General features: G+C 36.4%; 1 protein-coding gene across 4 annotated transcripts in view; it reads left to right on the top strand.

Annotated features, from left to right (window-relative positions):
• MMS22L (MMS22 like, DNA repair protein) overlaps nucleotides 1-21,554 on the top strand; it is a 125,381-nt gene that overhangs the window by 77,536 nt on the left and 26,291 nt on the right. For all 4 annotated transcript variants that reach the window (XR_006781358.2, XM_045807029.2, XM_045807027.2 and 1 more), the window contains 5 exons: nucleotides 7,390-7,583; nucleotides 12,802-12,952; nucleotides 14,878-15,029; nucleotides 15,871-16,013; nucleotides 21,128-21,287. Coding sequence is in view for 3 of the 4 variants with exons in the window: in XM_045807029.2 (XP_045662985.2) it covers nucleotides 7,390-7,583; nucleotides 12,802-12,952; nucleotides 14,878-15,029; nucleotides 15,871-16,013; nucleotides 21,128-21,287 (800 nt within the window). In the remaining variant the exon portion in view is untranslated. The remainder of the gene's footprint in view (nucleotides 1-7,389; nucleotides 7,584-12,801; nucleotides 12,953-14,877; nucleotides 15,030-15,870; nucleotides 16,014-21,127; nucleotides 21,288-21,554) is intronic.

Below are 21,554 nucleotides of genomic sequence, written 5' to 3'. Positions count from 1 at the left end.
TCAGTTCTTATTCTAACCCATTCTGTTTGCCATTACCAGATTAATTTTTCCCAAAGCACTGTTTTCATTATGCTCTTCCTCAGTTCAGAATCCTTCAGTGGCTCCTTACTACCTTTATAATGAAATCTTGATTTTTTTTAAAAAAATTATTTTTTATTTGATTTTTTTTTTTAATAGCAGAATCTGCCTTAATTGTTCTTGTGTTTCTGGCATTAGATGCAGTGAGTGGTGCTGAGTAACTTTTTGTGAAGTGAATGAGGAAAGCATGTGAATGAACAGGTGTGGCCATATTTTCCATTCTTAAATGTATTGCCTTCTAATGTTACTATAAAAATTCTCCATTGTAGTCAGAGTGGCTGCTTTTGCTTTCCTCCCCCAAACACCTTTTTCTTTTATATTTTCCTTTTTAAGATGTACATTATGTTACTCTTCTGCTTTTGTGTCTTGTTACCTGTCTTGATCTTATCCAAATTCCTTACCGTGGCTTACAAAGTCTGGAGCCCAGCTACCTCTTTGAATTCATCTGCTGTTCCTTCTACCACCGGTTGTGCTGCAGCCAACTAGCTTCCTAATTGTTTTTGCTTGAGCCTATGAAACTGCCAACCTTGGCACCTTGGCATTTGCTCTTTCTTCTCCCTAAAATGCTCTCTCCCACCCGCCCCCCATAAATCCATGTGGTTCCTTCCCTTATTTAAGTTTTTGTTCAGATGTCACCTTCTCAATAGATGTTTCCTTATCCTAGTTGAAATATTAGTTCCCATCATTCATTATCTTCATACCTTGATTACTTTTTATCTATAAAGCTTACCACAACCCAAAATGTTAACACATAATGTTCCTTTCATTATGTTTCTCTGATTAAAATAGAATGAGGCAGAAAGGCAGAGACTTTGTAACAACCTTTTATCCATACTGCCTAGAACATATACGTATGTGTGGAATTAGAGAGTGAGTGGATTTTGTATATACCTTTGTGCTTTTACTTTACTCCTTTTCACATATTCAGTTCTTAACCTGTTCTTGGATAATCATTTCCATGCCCATTTTCTTCCGATGCCCTCAATGACCTTTCTTCTCTGAGTTGGTATAAAACCCACAGTTTGTTTTACACTTCTGCCTACAGAGTAGAGGAATGGTTTTTAACCCTTCTCTAGTACAGAATTGTATATGGTCTTGCTACTCAGTGTGGTCCATGGGCAACTATTTGCATGGCCATATCCTTGTCTGTTACAACAATAGGACATATTGCAATAAATGAAGTAAGTTTTATTGTTGACCAAAAATCAAAGACTGTTTATTGAGAATATAGGTATCAGTCTTATTCTAAGTATTTGATTTTAACTAATTTAGTCCTATAGGTACCATTTTTGCTCCCAGTATATAAAAAAGGAAAGTGAGGAAGGTGAGAGCTTTCAGTGTGGTCCAGGGCTAGCAGCATCTACAATAGAAATGTAAACTCTCTGGTCCCTCCCCAGACATACTGAGTCAGAATTTTAAAACAAGTTAATATGTTTAGGTCCCAAACTTGAAGATGCAGGGAGATCTTTAGTAAGACTAGGACATTAGTAGTTTTAAAAAGCTCTACAGATCATTTTGATGATAGTCAAGATTGAGAACTACCAAGGTAGATCCTTTTTATTGGTATGCAATAAAATGAAGGGAAATAACACTTGGAAAACTTAACTGACTTGAGACCCATAATCACCTATAAATGTGACTAATGAAATTGTAATTCCTAAAAATAACCACGTGTTATTGGCATGTTTTCATGCTATACCATATTTTGCAGATAGTGACAACTCATTTTAAGTACTTTACCATTATTATTCTGTAAAACCATAAGGCAGCATTGCTATGAGCCTGCTTGGTTTGCCAGACTCAACACTAGATTCCTGATTTTTCTGTTTCCCAGGCTTGCAAATTAATTAATACGGGTCACGGGAAATTTTTTAAATTACCACATGTTTGTTATAGAATGACCTACACTCCCCAGAAGTGTTAAACCTTTAATGTGTGTGCAACTGGTTTGCCATTTGGGACTGGGTATTATACTAGTTTGTAACTACCCTTATTAGGAACTTAGCATATGAATGAGTGAATGTAGCAATGTGACATTTAAAACATGTACTGTTTATATGGGTAGCAAAATGGTATTTGAAGTAGTTGTAACATAGTTGCATGGATGTTAGATTGACTGCCTGTATTCAAATTCTAGCTCGCTGCTAACAGTATGACCCAGTTAAATTATTTATCCTCTCTGTACTTAGATTTCTAGTCTATAAAATGAGGATAATAATAGTATCTACAGGATTAAATTAGTAAAGGCCAAAACCAGAATAAGGCTGGCATATATTTTTTCAATAAACAATCTTCGATTCTCTGGACAACAATAATTGTTCCATTTATGGAAAGTGTCCTATTAAGAATTCTTGGAACAGATGAGGAAATGGCCGCATAACTAGTGGTTGACAGAGTAGGATTTATACTCTGGTATGTCTGTCTCTAAAGCCCATGTCTTCCTAGATAATGCTGTACTGCATCATGAACATGGTTATTAGGATTTAGAAGGAGTAAAAATGTGACTAAAATACATATTATCTTGCCGTACAGTCTAAAGATTGTTTTTACCTAAGTGATGCGATTTGATAATTTAACAGTTCCATGAAGGACAATAAGGCATTATTTCCATTTAACAGATGAAAAACTAAGTCTCAGAACTTTTCTGGGGCCACAAGCTGGTCTTCTGTCTCCTGGACAGGTGTCACTTGGACAATTTCCCTTACATCTTGAGAAACCGTTTTATTCTTAATAGTGCATTGTACGTGCTGGAAACATCTACGCCAGTGCTGCATTATTTGTCATAGTCCCTCAGAAGTCAAAACAGCCTTGATCTCACATATTCACTTAGTCATCACTATTCGTCCACCACTCCTCCACGTACACGCTAACGCATTGAGCTATTACAGGGAAGCACTGCAAGGTACAGCCAGGCTGCTACTTGCCAGCCTAGCTTCTGACTCATCACCCCTCCCTGATGACTGGAGCATGCACAGAATTGGGGATCAGGACTCAAGGTGTACCATTCTCTCATAAGTGAGGCTCTTTAGAAGTCTCTGTAGCGGGAGGCTGTATATTTTTTTTTCTTATCTTTTGAAGACAGGATTGGATTGGATGATTTTTAGGATAACTTCCACCTTTAAAACCTAGGGTTTTTTTCTGGTAATGTTATTACTTTGATTATGCTATATTCTTTCTGGGGAGTAAAGCAGATTATAGCCCTATTTTTTAGAGGCGAATGAAGAATGGCGAGGAACCAAGATACCTAAGGTTTTTAAGCAAGTTTAGCTGAAACGAAAAATGGTCATAGAGTAATCAGATTCCTATCCAGTTTTCTATTAGTTAAATCAGATACTTGGAATAATTATCTGTAGTGGTTTAGAAACAACTTTTTAACTTAGAACTTACCATTTTATTTTTCACTAATATTGATTGAAGAAAGTTGCCAGGTTTGGAGTAGAACTAAAAAAGGAATTCAGCTATTAATCATTGTTAATCCCTTGCTGTTGGCTCTTATCAGTTGCAGTTATTATATTATGCTTTTTCTGAAGTCACAAGGTCCATCACTAGACGAATTTTCTTTAAATTTTGAGGCATAATAATATTAGAAATATTACATATGCAATACTGACTACTAGGAAAGTGATGTACAGGATATCATACCTTGTTCTGTAATTATCAGTTACAGTAGAAACCAGAGCAAAGGAAGATTAGAAATAAAACTTAGATAGAGTGGTCCAGGAAGTGTTCCGAGAATCCTGCCTAAACTGTTAGGAAGGAACGTGCTGCAGAGATGAGGCTGGCAGGGAACAGCAGTCAGGTGCAAAAGCAAGCCTCATTGCCTTTCGGATGTTAGATGCTTCACTATCTTTGCACGACTGTGTAGGGGTGGGGATGAGGGGGCTGTGATGGAAAAGTGAATATGTGTAATCATTGCAAGAAGTAGTGGAAAGATAAAAACAGGAAAACAGACCTTGGGGGGCAAAAGAATAGTCAGACGAAGGAATCAGGAAAGTGGTTAGTATAATGAGGTAAGCCAAAAGGGGCAAGATACCAAAGCTAAAATAAAAGCCTAAGAAGACCTGGTAACTAGGTATGTAAAATTTGGGTATTTACATGGTGCAGTGATAGGTTTCTAAACATTTTCAGGGATGCTTTTTCATGCGATCTTCACAATAAACCTAACTGTGGATATAGCAAATGATTGTTCCTCTTCTTGACTCTTAAGAAAATAAAAATTGGGAGGTTACTCGCTTTTTTCAAGGTCACATTGCTCTGAGTAGCTTTGCTAATAACTAGCTGTGTTACCCAACATGTTATTTTTTTACCTTAGTTTCCCCATTTATAAGATTATAATCATAACTGTACCTCACTCTCATTGGGTAAGAAATAATGCTTATAAAAGACTTGACATGTGCTTGGCACATGGTAAATACCAATGAGTGCTGGGCGTTACTCTTGTTTCTATGAGAGCTACAATTTGAATAACTTGATGTTCAGCAGATTTTATTTTCTACTATACTATATTGCATCTTTTAGACTGTAAGTGGAATGGTTATGCATGTCTATTTCCACATGTGTGTATTTCCAAAATGATTTGAGCCCATACTAAGTTTGTCTTTACACAAAACATTTGCCAAGTGTGGGCAGGTTCTAAAACTATTGTGGTATTTCTTTTTGGTTTTGACCGGAAATTGCATTTTACTTTCTGTGCAATAAATTACTTTCAGATTTTTCTATTTGTTGAAGAAGGTAGAAAATGTTTCCTAAAATAGCCATGACATCTAGAACTGTGTTATTTTCTTTATGTATTTCATATACATTTTGTGCTTTATTTACCTGTAGTGACAGCTGCTCTCAATATTTGCATTTCTGTAAATGCACCTTCAGCAGATATGCAGTCACATATAATATAATAAATTTATTTTTCTGTGGTCTTTATGTAGTTAGTTTTCACATCCAGAAAACGTAATTAAAAAAAAAAAATTACCTGTGACTATAAGGGGTGGTTCTAACTCTTGGCTAGGGTGCAGAAATGGGATTCTCCCCTCAGGCTCCTAGTACAGTACATCCTTGGTATTACCTGCATCTGTCCCTCTCTGATTTGTTCAAGTTGACATAAATTATTATAAGGTCTTAAACAACTTTGTTTTGTGGTAACATAGCAGATTATATCATTCTTCTTATTCAAACGGACATTGCTTAAACATTCATCAAGCAGAAGGTGTTTTGGAGGGGCGCCTGGGCGGCTCAGTCGGTTAAGCGTTTGCCTTTGGTTCAGGTCATGATCCCAGGGTCCTGGGATCAAGCCCCACGTCAGGGGCTCCCTGCTCGGTGGGGAGCCTGCTTCTCCCTCTCCCTCTGCATCTCCCCCCGCTCATGCACGGGTTCTCTCTCTTGCTCTGTCAAATAACTATATAAAATCTTTTTTTTTTAAAAGGTGTTTTATATTCCCAGGATATACATCTTCTTTTGGACCAAAATGCAAAGTGGGTGCACATTTCCAAAACAAGTTTGATTTTGGGTCAATGTCTTACACTTAATTGGAACTTCTTTTTGCTGTGTTAACTCTGACCTTGGAGGATGTAATCTCTAACTTTAAACTAATGGTTTGTTTTTTTCAGAACTCTGAATCACATCCCTGTAGTAACTCCTAGTTACACCCCCTGGTATCTCAACATTTCGGTCTGTAGAGGTCAAAAGTGGTTCAGATTTGTTGGCCTTTTTCAATATTGCCTTGAATACATTTTTCTTGGTATCTCTTATAGTTTTTCCCAATGTAGAATTCTGGTGTTGCCCCTGTCTCCTCACCAGGCAAAGCTAAATGGGGCTTTCCTAGCTCTTTTTCTTAGGCTTACTGAAATTTCTTCAACCCAGGCAGGAGGAGAAGAAAATTGGTCAGTGTTTAAACTGTGTGTGTCTTAGTGTGTAAGAGGAAAGTAGGGGCTTCAGAGTCAGTTTTAAATTAAGATTATGGGGCCAGCCCTTCTTAGCCATGTGACCTTTGGATATATTTAACTTTCTCACTAACAGCTTCATCATCTACAAAAGGATTACTGATACCTAGCTCATAGAATTGTTCTGATTTTTAATTAAAGAATTTTAGCACAAAAAAGATGATCAGAAACGATATATAACCCATCTCCCTTCCTCTATAATAAAGAGTCTGTTTCTTGATTTGTCTATTTTTTTCCTTGTTTCTTAAATTCCACATATGAGTGAAATCGTATGTTTGTCTTTCACTGACTTATAATGCTTAACATTATACTGTAGCTCCATCCATGTCATTGCAAATGGCAAGATTTCATTCTTTCTTATGGCCAAATAATATTCCTTATCCGCTTATCAATCAGTGGACACCTGGGCTGCTTCCATATCTTGGCTATTGTAAATAATGCTGCTGTATACGTAGGGGTGCATATATCCCTTTAAATTAATGTTCTTGTATTCTTTGGGTAAATATGCAGTAGTGCAATTGCTGGATCATGTGGTAGTTCTATTTTTAATTTTTTGAAGAACCTCTGTACTGTTTTCCACAGTGGCTGCACCAGCTTGCATTTCCACCAGCAGTGTGTGAGGATTTCTTTTTCTCCACATCCTCACCAACACTTGTGGTTTCTTGTGTTGATTTTAGCCATTATCACAGGTGTCAGGTGATATCTCATTACAGTTTTGATTTACAAGAAATGTCTAAATTTTCATTTGAATGAAACAAATAGTTAAGTAAACCTTGAATCAAAATTTTAGGCAGTATTGAATTCATGTTTTACAATTTTATGGAGAACAACAACTTTTTATTCTTTATTATTGTCTGCTATGTGAAAATGATTATGGATCTTTTTAGACCAAAGTACCAAGACTGTCTCTGGCAGAGTTTTATGTAAGAAAATATTTCATTTTAAAGTGCCAAACATAAGCAAGCTAGACGTACTTACTTTCCACTTGGTACATCCATGTCCTTAAAGCTCTTGGAAGAAAATGGCTTAAAATTGTTTTCATATCTAGATTGTAAGTAAAATCACTTGTCATAGTGAGTTGCAAAATGCAGACCTTCATTCTGAAGCTGCCTGTTTCTCATTTGGATCTGACATATTAAAAAGCATATAATTAATGGTTGACATTAGTAATTAACATTAACTTTATGGTGCTTAATATGCCATCATTCATCCATCAAATAACCAGAAATGCATAATGTCTTGGCATAAAGGTTTTAATTATATAAAACGGTCCTTCAGTTTTCATATGATATAAATGTTAAAAGCCCAAAATGTATTTAAAGAAGATTTTTATAAGCATTTGTTGAGTGTTAGCTATATTTTTATTTCTTTTTAGGAGTATGCATCAACAATTGTGTCAGGAACTTCAAAAGGAGAGTGTGGACCTAATTGTGCAGGCTTCATTATCGGCTAAAGAGCGCCACCTTGCTGCAGTTGCCAGCGCACTGTGGAGACATTTCTTTTCATTTTTGAAGAGTCAGAGAATGTCACAGATAGTGCCTCTCTCAGAACTTGCGGATGCAGCTGCAGGTCAGCGTTGTTAATTTGCTAATTAGCTTCTCATTTTGCAGACTCCGTCAGTTTTTTCTTCTGTTTGCTCGGTAACAAACTCTTTTATTACAGTCTAATAAATATTTGGACAACCAGAAAGATGAAAAGAATTACGTATGTTAAATTAAACTTCTCTGGCTTGTTTATTATTTTCCACTTAGTAAAGGTAAAGATTTGGTTTTTGTTTGCTAAAAATAAAATACAACTTCTAATCTTAAAAATATTGAATGTATGTAAACTTTTCTTCTGCATTCAATATTTGGAAAGTAAAGGGACGCCTGGGTGGCTCAGTCGTTAAGCGTCTGCCTTCGGCTCAGGGCGTGATCCTGGCTTTATGGGATCGAGCCCCACATCAGGCTCCTCTGCTGGGAGCCTGCTTCTTCCTTTCCCACTCCCCCTGCTTGTGCTCCCTCTCTCGCTGGCTGTCTCTCTCTCTCTCTGTCAAATAAATAAATAAAATCTTTAAAAAAAAATTTGGAAAGTAAAGTAGCATTTAATTTCTTCTAGTTCAAGTACTTTATTTTCACATTGTGTGTGCAGATATCTAGGTATAAGATGAAGGTACTCATATGGAGAGCAAAAGAATACAGCGTGAATTCCACTTCCATACCAAGCAGATGAGATCAGAATAACATCGAATATATGTTGTTCTGACTTCTACTAGATTCTATTTTAGGATGTAATTTTTAATTAATTGACTCTTAGCCTAAGGTCATGTGCTTAGGCTTTAAGGGAATCTGAATCATATGACATCGTAGGCAAGAATTTGAATTTGATTTATGAGCTTGTATATAGTTTTCTAAGAAGATATCATTATGTTTCTCAAAGGGATATTTTACCCAAAATATGTGCAGAAGTACTCAGATAGATGGAAATCAGTATGATAACCACATGTATTTAATTGCAATTTGTATAAAAGTATGTAATACATTTAAAGGAGTACCTGGGTGGCTCAGTCTGTGAGGCGTCTGCCTTCCGCTCGGGTCATGATCTCAAGGTCCTGGGATTGAGCACCACAACAGGCTGAGCAGGGAGCTTGCTTCTCCCTCTCCCCCTGCTTGTGCTCTCTCGCTCTCTCTCAAATAAATAAATAAAATCTTTAAAAAAAAAAAAAGTATGTAATACATCTGAATGTAATGTTTTTTATTTTTTTATTTTTATTTTTTTTTAAGATTTTATTTATTTATTTGACAGAGACAGCCAGAGAGAGAGGGAACACAAGCAAGGGGAGTGGGAGAGGAAGAAGCAGGCTCCCAGCAGAGGAGCCTGATGTGGGGCTCGATCCCAGAATGCTGGGATCATGCCCTGAGCCGAAGGCAGACACTTAACGACTGTACCACCCAGGCACCCCTGAATGTAATGTTTTTTAAAACCTAAGATCTAAACCACAGTTTGTTTTACCCTGGTGTGAATGATGGAAAGCTGAGTTAAAAGCACTACATAAAAGACTGAATGATATAAATTGTGAAAGATCTTGAATTCTGCTAGCATTTCCATAATTAAAACATTACAATGACAGATTGAAGAATTGTGACAGGACAACAGTTTTCCAACTACTATAATGTCTATGAAAATAAATATTGATATTCAATCAGTTTAACCAAGCAGTCATTAGAAGCCAATATGACTTATCTTTCTTCCATTCATCATCCTGACTCACAGTCAGTGAACAAAAATGATACCACACAAGTTTAGTCAGGGCTGTCCTAGGTGCTAAAAGTAAATGGTATATATGTGTAAAGTAAAATATATGTGGGTTTGGGGTTTGTTTTGAAATAAAGACTTGATAGGTTAGGAGAGAAGAAATTCCTGCATTTTAAAAAAAAAAAAAAACAGTCCTTGAACACCCACTTTTATTGTGGGTGTGGATTTATCAGTGGGAAAAAGGACTGCAATCCCTTTTCTCACATATAAATTAGTAAGTAAGCAAGCAAGGTGTGTAATATCTGGTGATAAGTGCTATGGAGAAAAATAAAAATATATCAAAGAGGATAGGGATAGGGAAGGCCAGAGGCAGATGGTAATTTTAAATATCAGGAAGGCCTGAGTAAGTACCATTTAAGCAAAAACCTGAAGGAAGTGAGAGAGCAAGGCTCTTGCATAAGTCCAGAGGCAAGAGCATGTCTGGTGTGTTTGCCAAACCACAGGGAAGCCATGAAAAGTCATGAGGCATAAGAAAGGGAGAGAAAATAGTCAAGAGATATGACCAAAAGGTCGTGGAGAGTTAGCTTGTGTTCTGCCTTATGAGCAGTTGTAAAGACTTTTGCTTTTACTTTGAGATTAGAAGCTGTTGGAAGAGTTTTGAACAGAGGAGTGAGGAACATCCTTCTGGCTGTGAGACTGAGGACAGACAGTAAGAAGGCCAGTTAGGGAATGACTGCAACAACTCAGAAATGAGCAGCTTGGGAAACGCAGTAGCACAGGTGGTGAGAAGTGGTCACATTTCCAATCTGAAGGTAGAAAAAGTATTTTGAGGATAGAGCTGACAGAATTTCCAAGTGGGTAGGAAATGGTAAGCAGAATAAAGAGAGAATCTCCCCCATATGCTGAGATGAGGAAAATTGTGACAGGAGCAGATTTTTATGAGGGAAGACTAGAACTTTGATATTGGACTTTTTTTTTTCTTTTAGATAGCTACTAAAATCTAAGAAAAGATGTTGCACAGACACTTGGATAATGAGTGTAGGGTTTAGGGAAGAGGTTAAATGGGAAACTATGTATAATAGTAAAGCTATAAAATGGATGAGATTGCTGATAGAGTAAGTTGGTGAAAAGAGAAGTTTAAGGACTGGGCTCCAGGATATTCCCATGTTCAGATTTGTAGGATAAAAAGGAACCAAGAGAGGAGACTGCAAAGCAATGCCAGTGAAGCAAGAGGAACACCAAGTGTGGTGCCTGGAAATCAAATGACAGAACAGTTTTTTTCTTTTCTTTTCTTTTCTTTTTTTTTAAGATTTTATTTATTTATTTGAGAGAGCGAAACAGAGCACAAGCAGGGTGAAGGGCCGAGGGAGAAGCACACTCCCTGCTGAGCAGGGAGCCGGAGGTGGGACTCGATCCTGGAACGCCAGGATCACGACCTGAGCCGAAGGCAGATACTTAACCGACTGAGCCACCTAGGTGCCCCGAATGACAGAACATTTCAAGGAAGGGGAATTCATCAACTGCTCAAATGCTGTTAATGGATCAAGTAAGATGAGGCCTGAGATTGGTCATTGAATTTAGCAAGAAGGGAGGTCAGTGGTAACGTTGAAGAGGAGTTTTGTTATAGTGCTAGAAGCAAAGGCCCAGCTGAAGATGAGTCAAGAGAAAATGAACTGCAGACTGCAAATGTAGATAAATCTTTTTATCTCTAAGAGAAGTAGAAAAATGGGGATATTAGCTAGAGGGAGGTGTGGGGTCAAAGAGATTTTTTTTTTTTTTAATAGCAAAGGAGAAATTTCAGCATATTTATAATCCTGACAGGAATATGCTGGAGTGGGGGGAAAGAGTCTCTTGTGTTTTAATGCCCAAGAGAAATGGAATTCCTATGAAGGATTTGGTCTCAGATCATGTGTAGTAGCAGAAGAGAAGGCAGAGGATATGCCCAGGTGGAGGCGTCTGGGTAGATGTGGAAGGAGCTTGTGGTAGTTCTCTGCTGATGTTTCTCATTTCTCTGTGAAGTAGTAAGGCCATCAGCTGAAAGTGAGGATGGAAAGGAGGTACTGGCTGATGATGGAGAGAGAAAAGAAGGTATGCAGTAGTCCCCCAGGAGAATAAAAGTCTGAATGGACTGGAGAAATGTAGTAGGAATGCTGGCCAGCTCCAAGGTCCAACTTAACGTTTGTAGTTATAAATGTGAAGTGAGAATCGCCAGCCATTTATACTGGCGTAGGTGCGTGTGGAGAGAAGACCAAGAGTTGGAATGAAATAGATGCTTTTTTCCAGACAAGTACAACAAATCAAGTAAGAAGGGAGCTGACAGTATACACAAACGAGTTTAACAGTGGACCGTGCAGTCAAGCTGCCTAAAAAGGGAAAGAGGAGGCATGAAGGTAGTGAGGGACAGGGAAAAAGTTGTAGGATCAATGAATTGTATAGGTCCTGGTGGAATCAGATAGTTGTTGGGAGTTGGGTACCTAGAGCCAGAAAGTGGGGTCCTGGAAGTGGAAATTATGGGGAGAATGTGCTTATTGGTAATGGCAGAATCTCTCAGTATTAGCATGGGAGCGAATGGCTGAAATAGAATGGAAGATAGATTCACTGAGAAGGGGAGTTCAAGGAACTCAGAGGCCAGGATATTAGAAGAAAAGCCATCAAGGATTATGACAAGAGCGCCTCTAGAGAGGATGTTGTTAGTGAGCTACAGTCTTAAAGGAATGAGGGGAGGTGAACTAGGTAGCACAAGGTGAACGCTACAAGGAGAGTTAGTGGCTGGTATCTGATGACATGAGAGTCAAACCTGGAGGTTTTCAGGAGGAGGAAAGGGAGAATGCTCTAGAAGCATCCGTGGGACCAAGAAACAAGCTCTCCCGTCTATAGCTCAAATGTAGGAGAAGGGTGGGAGAATACACAGCCACCATTTGAGAGAGCTGCGTAGGAGCCAGTGCTTCATAAGCAATTTACTCACAAACATAAATTAATATAATGCAAATTAAGTTGGGGAATTCCCAGGAAATCACAAAATAAAGTATATTTGTTTAACGTGGTTAACTAAGGAATTCTAGTTCCTGGGCTTAGTGGGTCCTGAAGGAAGTGGAGTGCGTGCCACTGATTATAGGAGGTTGTTTAATAGACGACTAGCCAGTGTCTAGGTAAGACTGAAGTCTTCTCTGTGGCAGATGGCAAGTACATTAGCTTGATTGGAGAAAAGGAGATGCTAGAAATACTTTTTTAAATGGGTTTTTTGAGTAAGAGAGGCACATGAGCAGAAACGTCAGGTGTAGAATTTGGAATTTGAGGAAACCATTAGATTTGATCACGATAATGCTCAAATGGGTTATTCTAGACCCATTCTTGGAGATCTAAACGATCAGTACCGAAATTTCTTTGGCAACATGAATTTAATTTAGTTTTTGCTTTTTGTTAGTTCTGCATTTCTAAATGTGACATTTTATTATTGAGTGCTGAATTCTTTTTATCACTATTGATATAATTTGGGGAAGGGGAATAGTTTTAAAAAATTCTTCACCATAAATTTCTTTCATTTTAAATCTAGATTTTACTCTGCTTGCAATGGACATGCCCAGCACAGCTCCGTCAGATCTTCAGCCTCAGCCAGTTATATCAGTGATGCAACTTTTTGGTTGGGATGATATCATCTGGCCCCAAGTTGTAGCAAGATACTTAAGTCATTGCCTACAAAATAGGTAAGTGACTTGATTTCAGGTATGCACGTTAGGAGAAACTCATGATTGATCAGTACACTAGGAAAGTAAGAATTCACAAGTAAAAACTGATCTTATTACATAAATTCTCTCTCAGGTGGTTTTTTGCTTTTGGATATATTAGTGTTTGACAGTGGCAGTATCCAGCTCAAAAAAAAAACAAAAAACAAAAAAAAATCTTGCTGCTTAAGCCCTTTTACAAAACTGTTTTTGTAGGACTGCCTTATTCCATCTGAAATGACCTTTCTATACTCACATTTGTGAAAGAAATTATGCAATTAATATTGCTGGTTCTGTAAGATACTAGTATATTATTGTATTTTTAGATTCAGTGATAGCTTTCCCTTTCACAGTTAGATTTTTAAAGACTTGTCTCTTAACTTGTACAGTTATGAACAAGACACTTCATTACCCTGAACATTGGTTTCCTTATCTGTGTCTCCTGCTGTGTTACATAACAGATCTGAGGAACCCCAATAGAAAAAACACACCATAAAGTTAAAATAGAAATAGTATAATCAGGAAGATTTGAAGAAGAATATCAAGATGAGGGAAAATAAAATGAATACTCAAACCTAAGAGACCCCCATAACTTCTTTCCAAGCTGCCAGTCAGTGAGAAGGGGGATGCAGTTGGTGAGGTTGTTCTCATAAAAAAGCTCACCAAGCAGACGTTAAGTCACCTTCTCACTGGCTTTCAGTCCTAAAGTAAGGGAGTTCGACTTCAACTGGATTATTTTTAGAATCTCTTTTAGCTTGAGAATTCTGTAATAACAAACATTATTAGTATTTATTAAATACTTTTAAAACTATCTGCTGAAACTAATTTATTTGTTTAGTTGCTGAAACTAATTTCGTTTAAAAAATAATATTTGGCATATAATAACAGTTGAAGAAATTGATATGTAAAGATGTTTTAGGAAGGTTGTGTAGATAATACATGACGAACCTGAGTTCTGCACTATGTGCTTTTTGTGGCAATTTATGTCCAAAGTTTTTCAAAACAGCATTTTTTTAAAAGATTTTATTTATTTGAGAGACACAGCATGCAATAGAGAGCGTACAAGTTGGGGGAGGGGCAGAGGGAGAGGGAGAGCGGGGAACCCGACGTGGGACTCAGTCTCAGGACTGTGAGATCGTGACCTGAGCCAAAGGCAGACGCAACCTACTGAACCACCCAGGTGCCCCACAAAACATTATTTTTAGAGTTATGACTTATATGTATTATTTAACTTTTTGAATTTACCCAGCACTTTATAGTTAGCTTAAGACCACCCTCATCCTTTCTACCCCCTGATTATAAAATGGGTAGATAGCAGATTTAGCCAGGCCTTTGGCTTCATAGAAAGATTTTATTTTTCAGTTGTTACTTTGTAATTCTTTGATATTGACCGCCCATGGGTTGGGGTAGCAGGAAAGAAAGGAATGGGAATGGGATTGGTTAGAAGACCCACATAGAAATATACTTTGTCTTTAACTTTTTTCTTATATAAATGATCATGACTTCTGCTCTTTTTATTTTACTCTAACGGCCACAATTTTTTTTCTGCTTGCCACTTCATTATCATCTCACCTCGCTAGTTATTAGCCCCTTCCTTGATTTTCCCACTTCAACCTTATTCTCTCTTCCCTCTTTCCCTTGGCATAACCCTACACGTCTGCCACCAGTGGTAAAAGGAAAATTAAAAATTAGAAGATTATAGATGAAAGCAAGAATATGTAAAATTTCTCTTTGGGTATATCTGTAGTGTTTATTTTCAACAGTGCCTATCTGCATTAATATGTGTAAAATAAGGGAGGCCAATAAGTGGGGTATGTTAGAATGTGTTCCTTCGTTTCTTAATCTCTGTACTCAGGGAACATATTGTCAGGTTTTGGTTTTTAATATCCATCAACTTATTTTTACAGCATGTTATGTGAAGCACTTTCTCATACAGGCTGTGTATCTTTTCAAGCCTTAACTGTAAGATCATGGATTCGTTGCGTTTTGCAAATGTACATAAACAGCCTCTATGTGCCTGATGATTTGTTCATTGATATAAATCCTGGACAGGCCGTTGGTAAGTATCTCACACATTTTGCTTTCTAGATATCTCAGTATGTTTAAGATTTCCTGTTTTGTCACACAAATTAATAGAAAAAGGTACAAAATATATTTATAATAGTGTATAAAATATGCTTGTAATATATATAAATAGTAACTTATTTCCTTTTGCAGCCCGTTCCTTTTTCTTGATATTTTCCTGTTACCATATATGACAAATTTCTCTCCTGTAAAGATAAAAGAATTTGTTTCCTTAGAAGCCAGGAACAAAAACTTACTCTCCGGTGACAAGCTATTTTTTTACCTTAAAGAAACTGATCACACAAAAAAAGTAGAACTATAAAGTAAATAACCAGATATCACACTGTTAACACCATAAAAAGAAAAGTATCCAATTAATTCTCTCCCATTTTATATTAGATATTTTACCTCTCTTCTGCTTTACTATTATTAATCGCAGAGTGATACGTGTACTTTATATGTTTTTAAAATACCCATACAGCTTTGGTTGTCTATAGGATGTGCCTTTTCATAAAGCTGTTCTTTATGGCCGTTTATAAATCACACAAAGGCTAGACTGAAAAAAATGCTTCAAATTTACTTTGATATCTTATTGCATCATTTAGCTTTACATGAATAAGTTTTGGGGCTAGAACATTCACAAGTGTATGTTTGTTTGGTTTTAAACAAAACCTTTCCTTAGAGACTTAACTGAAAATTTTTAATCATGGGAAATTTGAATTTTAAAAAAAAAAAAAGGGTGTTATGAATGCTGCATTCCCTACTCTCATCCATATATATGTGTAATATAAATAGATATAATAAACATAAATATTATGTTATTTTTATCTTAACAGAAAAAGAGTACTTGGAACAGTTGGCTGAACTGACAAGGTTGCTATTTAAACTCTCAGAAGTAAAGAATATTTTCTCAAAGGCTCAAGTTGAATATTTATCCAGTCCAGAAGACCCTACAAAAGCACTTGTTCTATTTTTTGAGGTATTTTTCATTTATTAGTATAATTGTCCAAATCAGTTATAATTATTTTTTCACAAAAACTTGAAGTATTTATGAAGTTTTTCTGTAAAATGAATTATTTTAAATTGAATCATATTATTGTCTTCCTGCTATTATAAAATTCTGAAGGAATAAAAATGTGACTGTTTAGTACAATTCAATCTTAAGGACAGCAGAAGAATTACATTTAATGAAAAATAATGACTGAAGAATGCTACATAATAGGGGCACCTGGATGATTCAGTCCATTAAGTGGCCAGCTCGTGATTTCAGCTCAGGTCATGATCTCAGGGTCATGAGATCAAGGCCCACGTCAGACTCCACCCTCAGCAAGGAGTCTGCTTGAGATTCTTTCTCCCTCTCCCTCTGCCCACCCCCCATGCTCATGCTCGCTTTCTCTAAGGAAATAAATAAAATATTTAAATTTTTTAAAAAAGAATACTACATAATACCCTCACATTAAGGCTTCTGTCAATTGTAGGAATGTCTTATTGCTGAAATTGCTGGATAGCAATATTCTGCAGATACTTGGGAACTAGATTGCCTTGTACATGGTCCCATAATAGTTCCAACTTAATGTTTACCACCCTGTAGCAAACAGTAAATTTTACAGTAAGATTTTATTGCATTTAGCATAAGCACCAGCTGTTTCATATCATTATGGTTGGGGCTTTAAAATCCAATCCATTTGTTTAGTTTTGTCTCCATAAGAGTCCCTTTCAACATTTGACTTTTAATTATTAATTTTGCAGGAATTTCTGTTATGTGGTATTCTTTGCTTTACAGCCTTGTTGAAGTTGTTAACGTGTTTAGATTAGTGTTTTTGTAAGCTATTCACAATAAAAGTTGGTTTATTTTCCCTCAAAGTGTTTGGTATTAATGTCAATGAAAATAAATACAACCTATAGGCTCTTCCTATAAATGTGAATTCTTCCATTGGTTTCCATTAAGTTAAAAGTACAATTGTATGACAATTAGTGATATCATATTAATCCTAAAAATATTTAGTAATACTTTATGCAGCTATAAAATAGACATTTCTTTTAAGCCTTTTATTTAGTAGTTGATTGAATCTTAACCTGTACTTGAACACTTCTGCTAGGACCCATACTGGACCAGAAAGGGAGGTAGAAGTCATTTATTTCACTAATAGTTTTCAGAGACTCTACTAATTTAAGCCAGTTTAAATTAATTGTTCTTTCATCACTCAGTAAATAATAGTTGTTAGCTAAAAGCTAGATAGTATTATGCTAGGATTTCTTAAGGATTTGAAAAACCAAAAGAAGTAGCCTCTTGATCGTAGAGAACTTACTTGTCTGAGAATACAAGATAAGCACAGAGGTTAAAATAATAAGACAGTGTATGCTAAGTGCCAGTTAGTTGTTAGATCATTCAGTAGGTTAATAATTCAGAACATCTTGGTCTAAGAAGTTTGGATTTTCTCCTGTGAACAGTATGAAGGCTTTATAAATTTTTAAGTAGGTCTGATTTGATCAAGTGACTTTTTAAGAAAATTAGTAACAGTAGAGTAGATTAAAGGTGCAGAAGATCTGTTGGCCAGAAACAAGTTAGATTTAGAAGGAATTGAAAATTGAATCATGGGATTTTTGAAGGGATGTGAAATAAATACTGTGTTTAACCAGAAGAATGATGATACCTTAAGAAGAAATGGGAGCATCATGGTTTACGGTGAGGGAGAAGTAGGTGAGGAGTTCAGTTTTAAACTGGTTTAGTTTGAGATTGTGTGAGGAGTCACCAAGATCATTCCCAAGTGCTATATGATTTGCTAGGAGGACTTAGACCTCAGCATATAGTTGTACTCACAACTATGACTTATTGCAATGGAAGAATCCAGAGCACAGTCAGCAAAGAAAAAAGGTACATAAGGTGAAGCCTGGAGACACCAGGTACGGCTTCCAGCGGTCCTCTCCCAGGAGCTGCACTGGACATGCTTAATTCTTCCAGAGAGGAATTGTGACAACACATCTGGAATGCTGTCTGCCAGGAAAACTCATTAGTGACTCAGTGCCTACGTTTTTTAATGGGGACTGGTCATGTAGGTCCTCTTTGCCTAGCACTTAGAAAATTCCAGACTCCCAGAATGGAGGCAGATATTCAGCATAAACTACATTGTTTCCACAAAGAGTTTTGGCTCAGTGAGCCATTCTTATCAGGAAATGGTAGGAAAAACCTAAGGCCCCATTTGCCAGCCAAGGGCCAGGCTTATAAGTAGGCCTTTTTAAAAATAGCAAGTCTAGGGCCTATTATGTTAACTCTTCCCTGCACAGAAATGATAGTATGGCATGTAAATAGTGAGAGAAATCCCTGAGATAGTCTGAGAAATACATGTCTTATAGTCTAAGGAAATGAAGGCTAAACACAAAAGAAATACTAAGATCTAGAACAGTGTGTAGATCTCAAAGGTGTTTCATAGACCTCTGGAGGTTACTAATACCTTTCCAGGAATTTTACAAGCTCAAAAGTGTATTGACATTTGCACAAATAGTGCAAAAACTTTAGCACAAATCAATACCATGGTCCAAGATTATATTATCATTTTTGCTGCCATGCAGTCATAGGGAAAAAAAGATCCAGTTTCATTTAAGAATATCTTTATGAAGCAGTAAAATTACTAATTTTACTGAATTTTGACTCTTGAGTACATGTCCTTTAATGTCCTGTGCATGACAATGGGAAATGTACTTAAAGCACGTCTGCTGCATATAAAGCGAGGTGGCTGACTATAAATAAACAGCACTTGTGTGATAATTTGAGTTACAAGCTGACCTGACTGCTTTTATCTTGAAATAACAACTAACACAGTATGGTTATTCAGACTTGGGTATTTGGCAGACATTTTCTCAGAAATGTATGAAATGAGTATCACTTCAAAAAAAAAAATGACAGTGTTTGTTGCTAATGACATAATTTGAGCTTTTAAGAAAATTAGAATTTTGGAAAACTTGTATTTGCCATTATGTGCTTGAGAGCTTCATGATACTTAAAGACTTCTGATGACACTGGTGGTAGTATTAACAAATATAATTTTTTTAATGAATAATGAAATGTGTCCACATTGGGAAGATGTATAACTCAGTGAGCCAGAATTTTCCAAATGACCAAACGGGCTTTTTAAAAGTATGCATGGGTATTAATACATTCATTCAAAGAGCAAAATAGATCAGTGGTTTTTAATGTAGCCAGAGTACAGAACATTTGTTGACATGGTTTTGAATGCCATAATACAATTAACCTTTAAGAAATACCACTTGTCAAGTTTTGGTGTAATATCAGAGAGGAATTCCCACAGTTATCTGAAAAATCTATTAAAATACTTTTTTCTCTTCCAGTTACATATATGTGTGAGATTGAATTGTTTTCTTCTGCAACAGATTTTATGCAGAAACATCTAAGAGACTCTAGCTGTCTTCTATTCAGCCAGAAATTAAAGAGATTTGCAAAAATGTAAACATTATCACTAATTCTTATTTGTTTTGGAAAATAAAGCTGTTTTCCATAAAAAGATTTTACTCTGTTAACATATCATGCTTATTATTTTTAAAAGAACTAATAAATAATTTTAATGTTCTCTTTTCATTTCTTACATGGTAAATATCAACAGGTATAACCCAAATAATAAACACCCTAAGATCCTCAACTTTTAAGTGTATAAAAGGGAACTGAGAAGTTTGAGAACATCTGGTCTAGGAAAAGAAACATAGAGAACCAAGCGTAAAAAGCTAAATCGAAAAAAAGATTCATCAAGTCTATATTTTGTTGCTATTTTCATCATCCACCTCACAGTCAGTCACTCCAGGTCATAGATTCCTTATCTTTTCCTCCATTCTGTGTTTTATTATCAATATGACTAAATTTAATATCACCTTGAATAACTTATCCTAATCCCTCATTTCAGAGCTTCTCCCCAGGTCTTTGGGTGCTCTTCGCTCCTGCTCTACTTCATGACCCACCCCAATGACTAAACCTAAGTGATCCTGTGGCATCACTTGGATTATCTGAGAGCTCTTTGACTATCACCACTTGTGCCTCCAGCTCTCCAAGTGACCTCACATGACCTTCCACTTCCCTTTCTCCAAGTGCAGCATCCTCTCAAGGTCTCACTTCTTCCCTATTCACCTTAATTAGACCCCTTGGGGACCTCACTGCAGCTATACTCTTACCATCATCCCTCCAGTCTTCCATCTTGGTTCTTCTGGTTCTACCTGCAAACCTTCAACCGTGGATTGGTGCAACCACTTGCTTTCTCTTCTTTGTCTTACCTGCTGAGAGCTGCAGAAGCAAAATCACATAACTATGTATATTGGTGCTTATATATAGTTATATGTATATATACTCAGCCTTATAATTTAGGTCATTGAAATCCACTGTAAGTAAGTCTCCAATAATGGTTTGAAAACTTTACTTCTCTTCTCTAACCTCCCAACCCATCTCTAGCCAGTCTGCTCTTGATTCTTTTTGTGACTGCTCACCTCTTGCTTATTCTCACCTTTCTTTATTTTTTTTAATCTCCCTTGCTCTTCCCATTTCACCTTCTCTCACTGCCTCACCTCACATTTCTTCCTATCACCTGTCACCATTTTGCCATCTGTCCCCATTGTGCCTCATCATTTTTCCTCTGAGAAAAATTAACATCTAATTAATGGCTTATAAAGAAAATTCTGAGGGAAAAGATCAATTTATATCACACAACTGAACATTATAGAGGTCTTACATGTAAGAATTAAATATTACATACAAACCTCGTTTGTAGGTTTTCCTTATAGGAATTTGGGGATTGTAATTGCCAGTTGTATACTAGGATATTTGGAAGGCTTGACATGATTTGATAAAACTTCTTTTATATCGGTTCCATTGATTTTTTTTTATTCTTTTAACCTTTTATTTTAATTATAAAAGGTGAGACTTAATTCTTTCCACTGGCATTTTTTAACTGCTGTGAATATTTATTGGAAAGGTAAGGATGTACACTTAAGAACGTAGGGGGGTGTATGTGGAGAGAGAAATTTTCTTTATTTCTCGAAGTCAGTATTGTGTAAAACTTGGAAATCTAAATCATGTTTTTCCTTTTTTTATAGGCTGTTGGTATTACTTACGGGAATCTGCAGAAACTTTCTGATAAATCTGCCATGGTCACAAAGTCCTTAGAATACCTTGGTGAAATATTAAAATATATAAAACCTTATTTGGGAAAAAAAATTTGCAGTGCCGGGCTGCAACTGACTTATAGGATGATGGGTATGTACTTCTAACATTATTAAAACTTCCTTAGGTTGAACCTATAGTATCATGATAGATAGGAATATATTAATACACTGGCTAAATCACTGTTCTCCGTACAATCATAAGAATAATTTGAAAGACAACGATTTAGCTCATGGCTTTCTACTAGTGTAACCCTATCTTGCCCCACCTCCTTTCAGAACTCTTCTTGTTATGCTTGTGTTAATATTAAAATTAATTATGACCAAAACAGAAAATATCCTGATACCAGTTTGCTGTCAG

Source organism: Ursus americanus, chromosome 11, assembly GCF_024610735.1.
Source record: "Ursus americanus isolate L20-20 chromosome 11, mUrsAme1.1.p, whole genome shotgun sequence".
In the NCBI taxonomy this organism is placed as follows: Eukaryota; Metazoa; Chordata; class Mammalia; order Carnivora; family Ursidae; genus Ursus; species Ursus americanus.
This window is presented reverse-complemented; position numbering and strand designations above follow the sequence as displayed.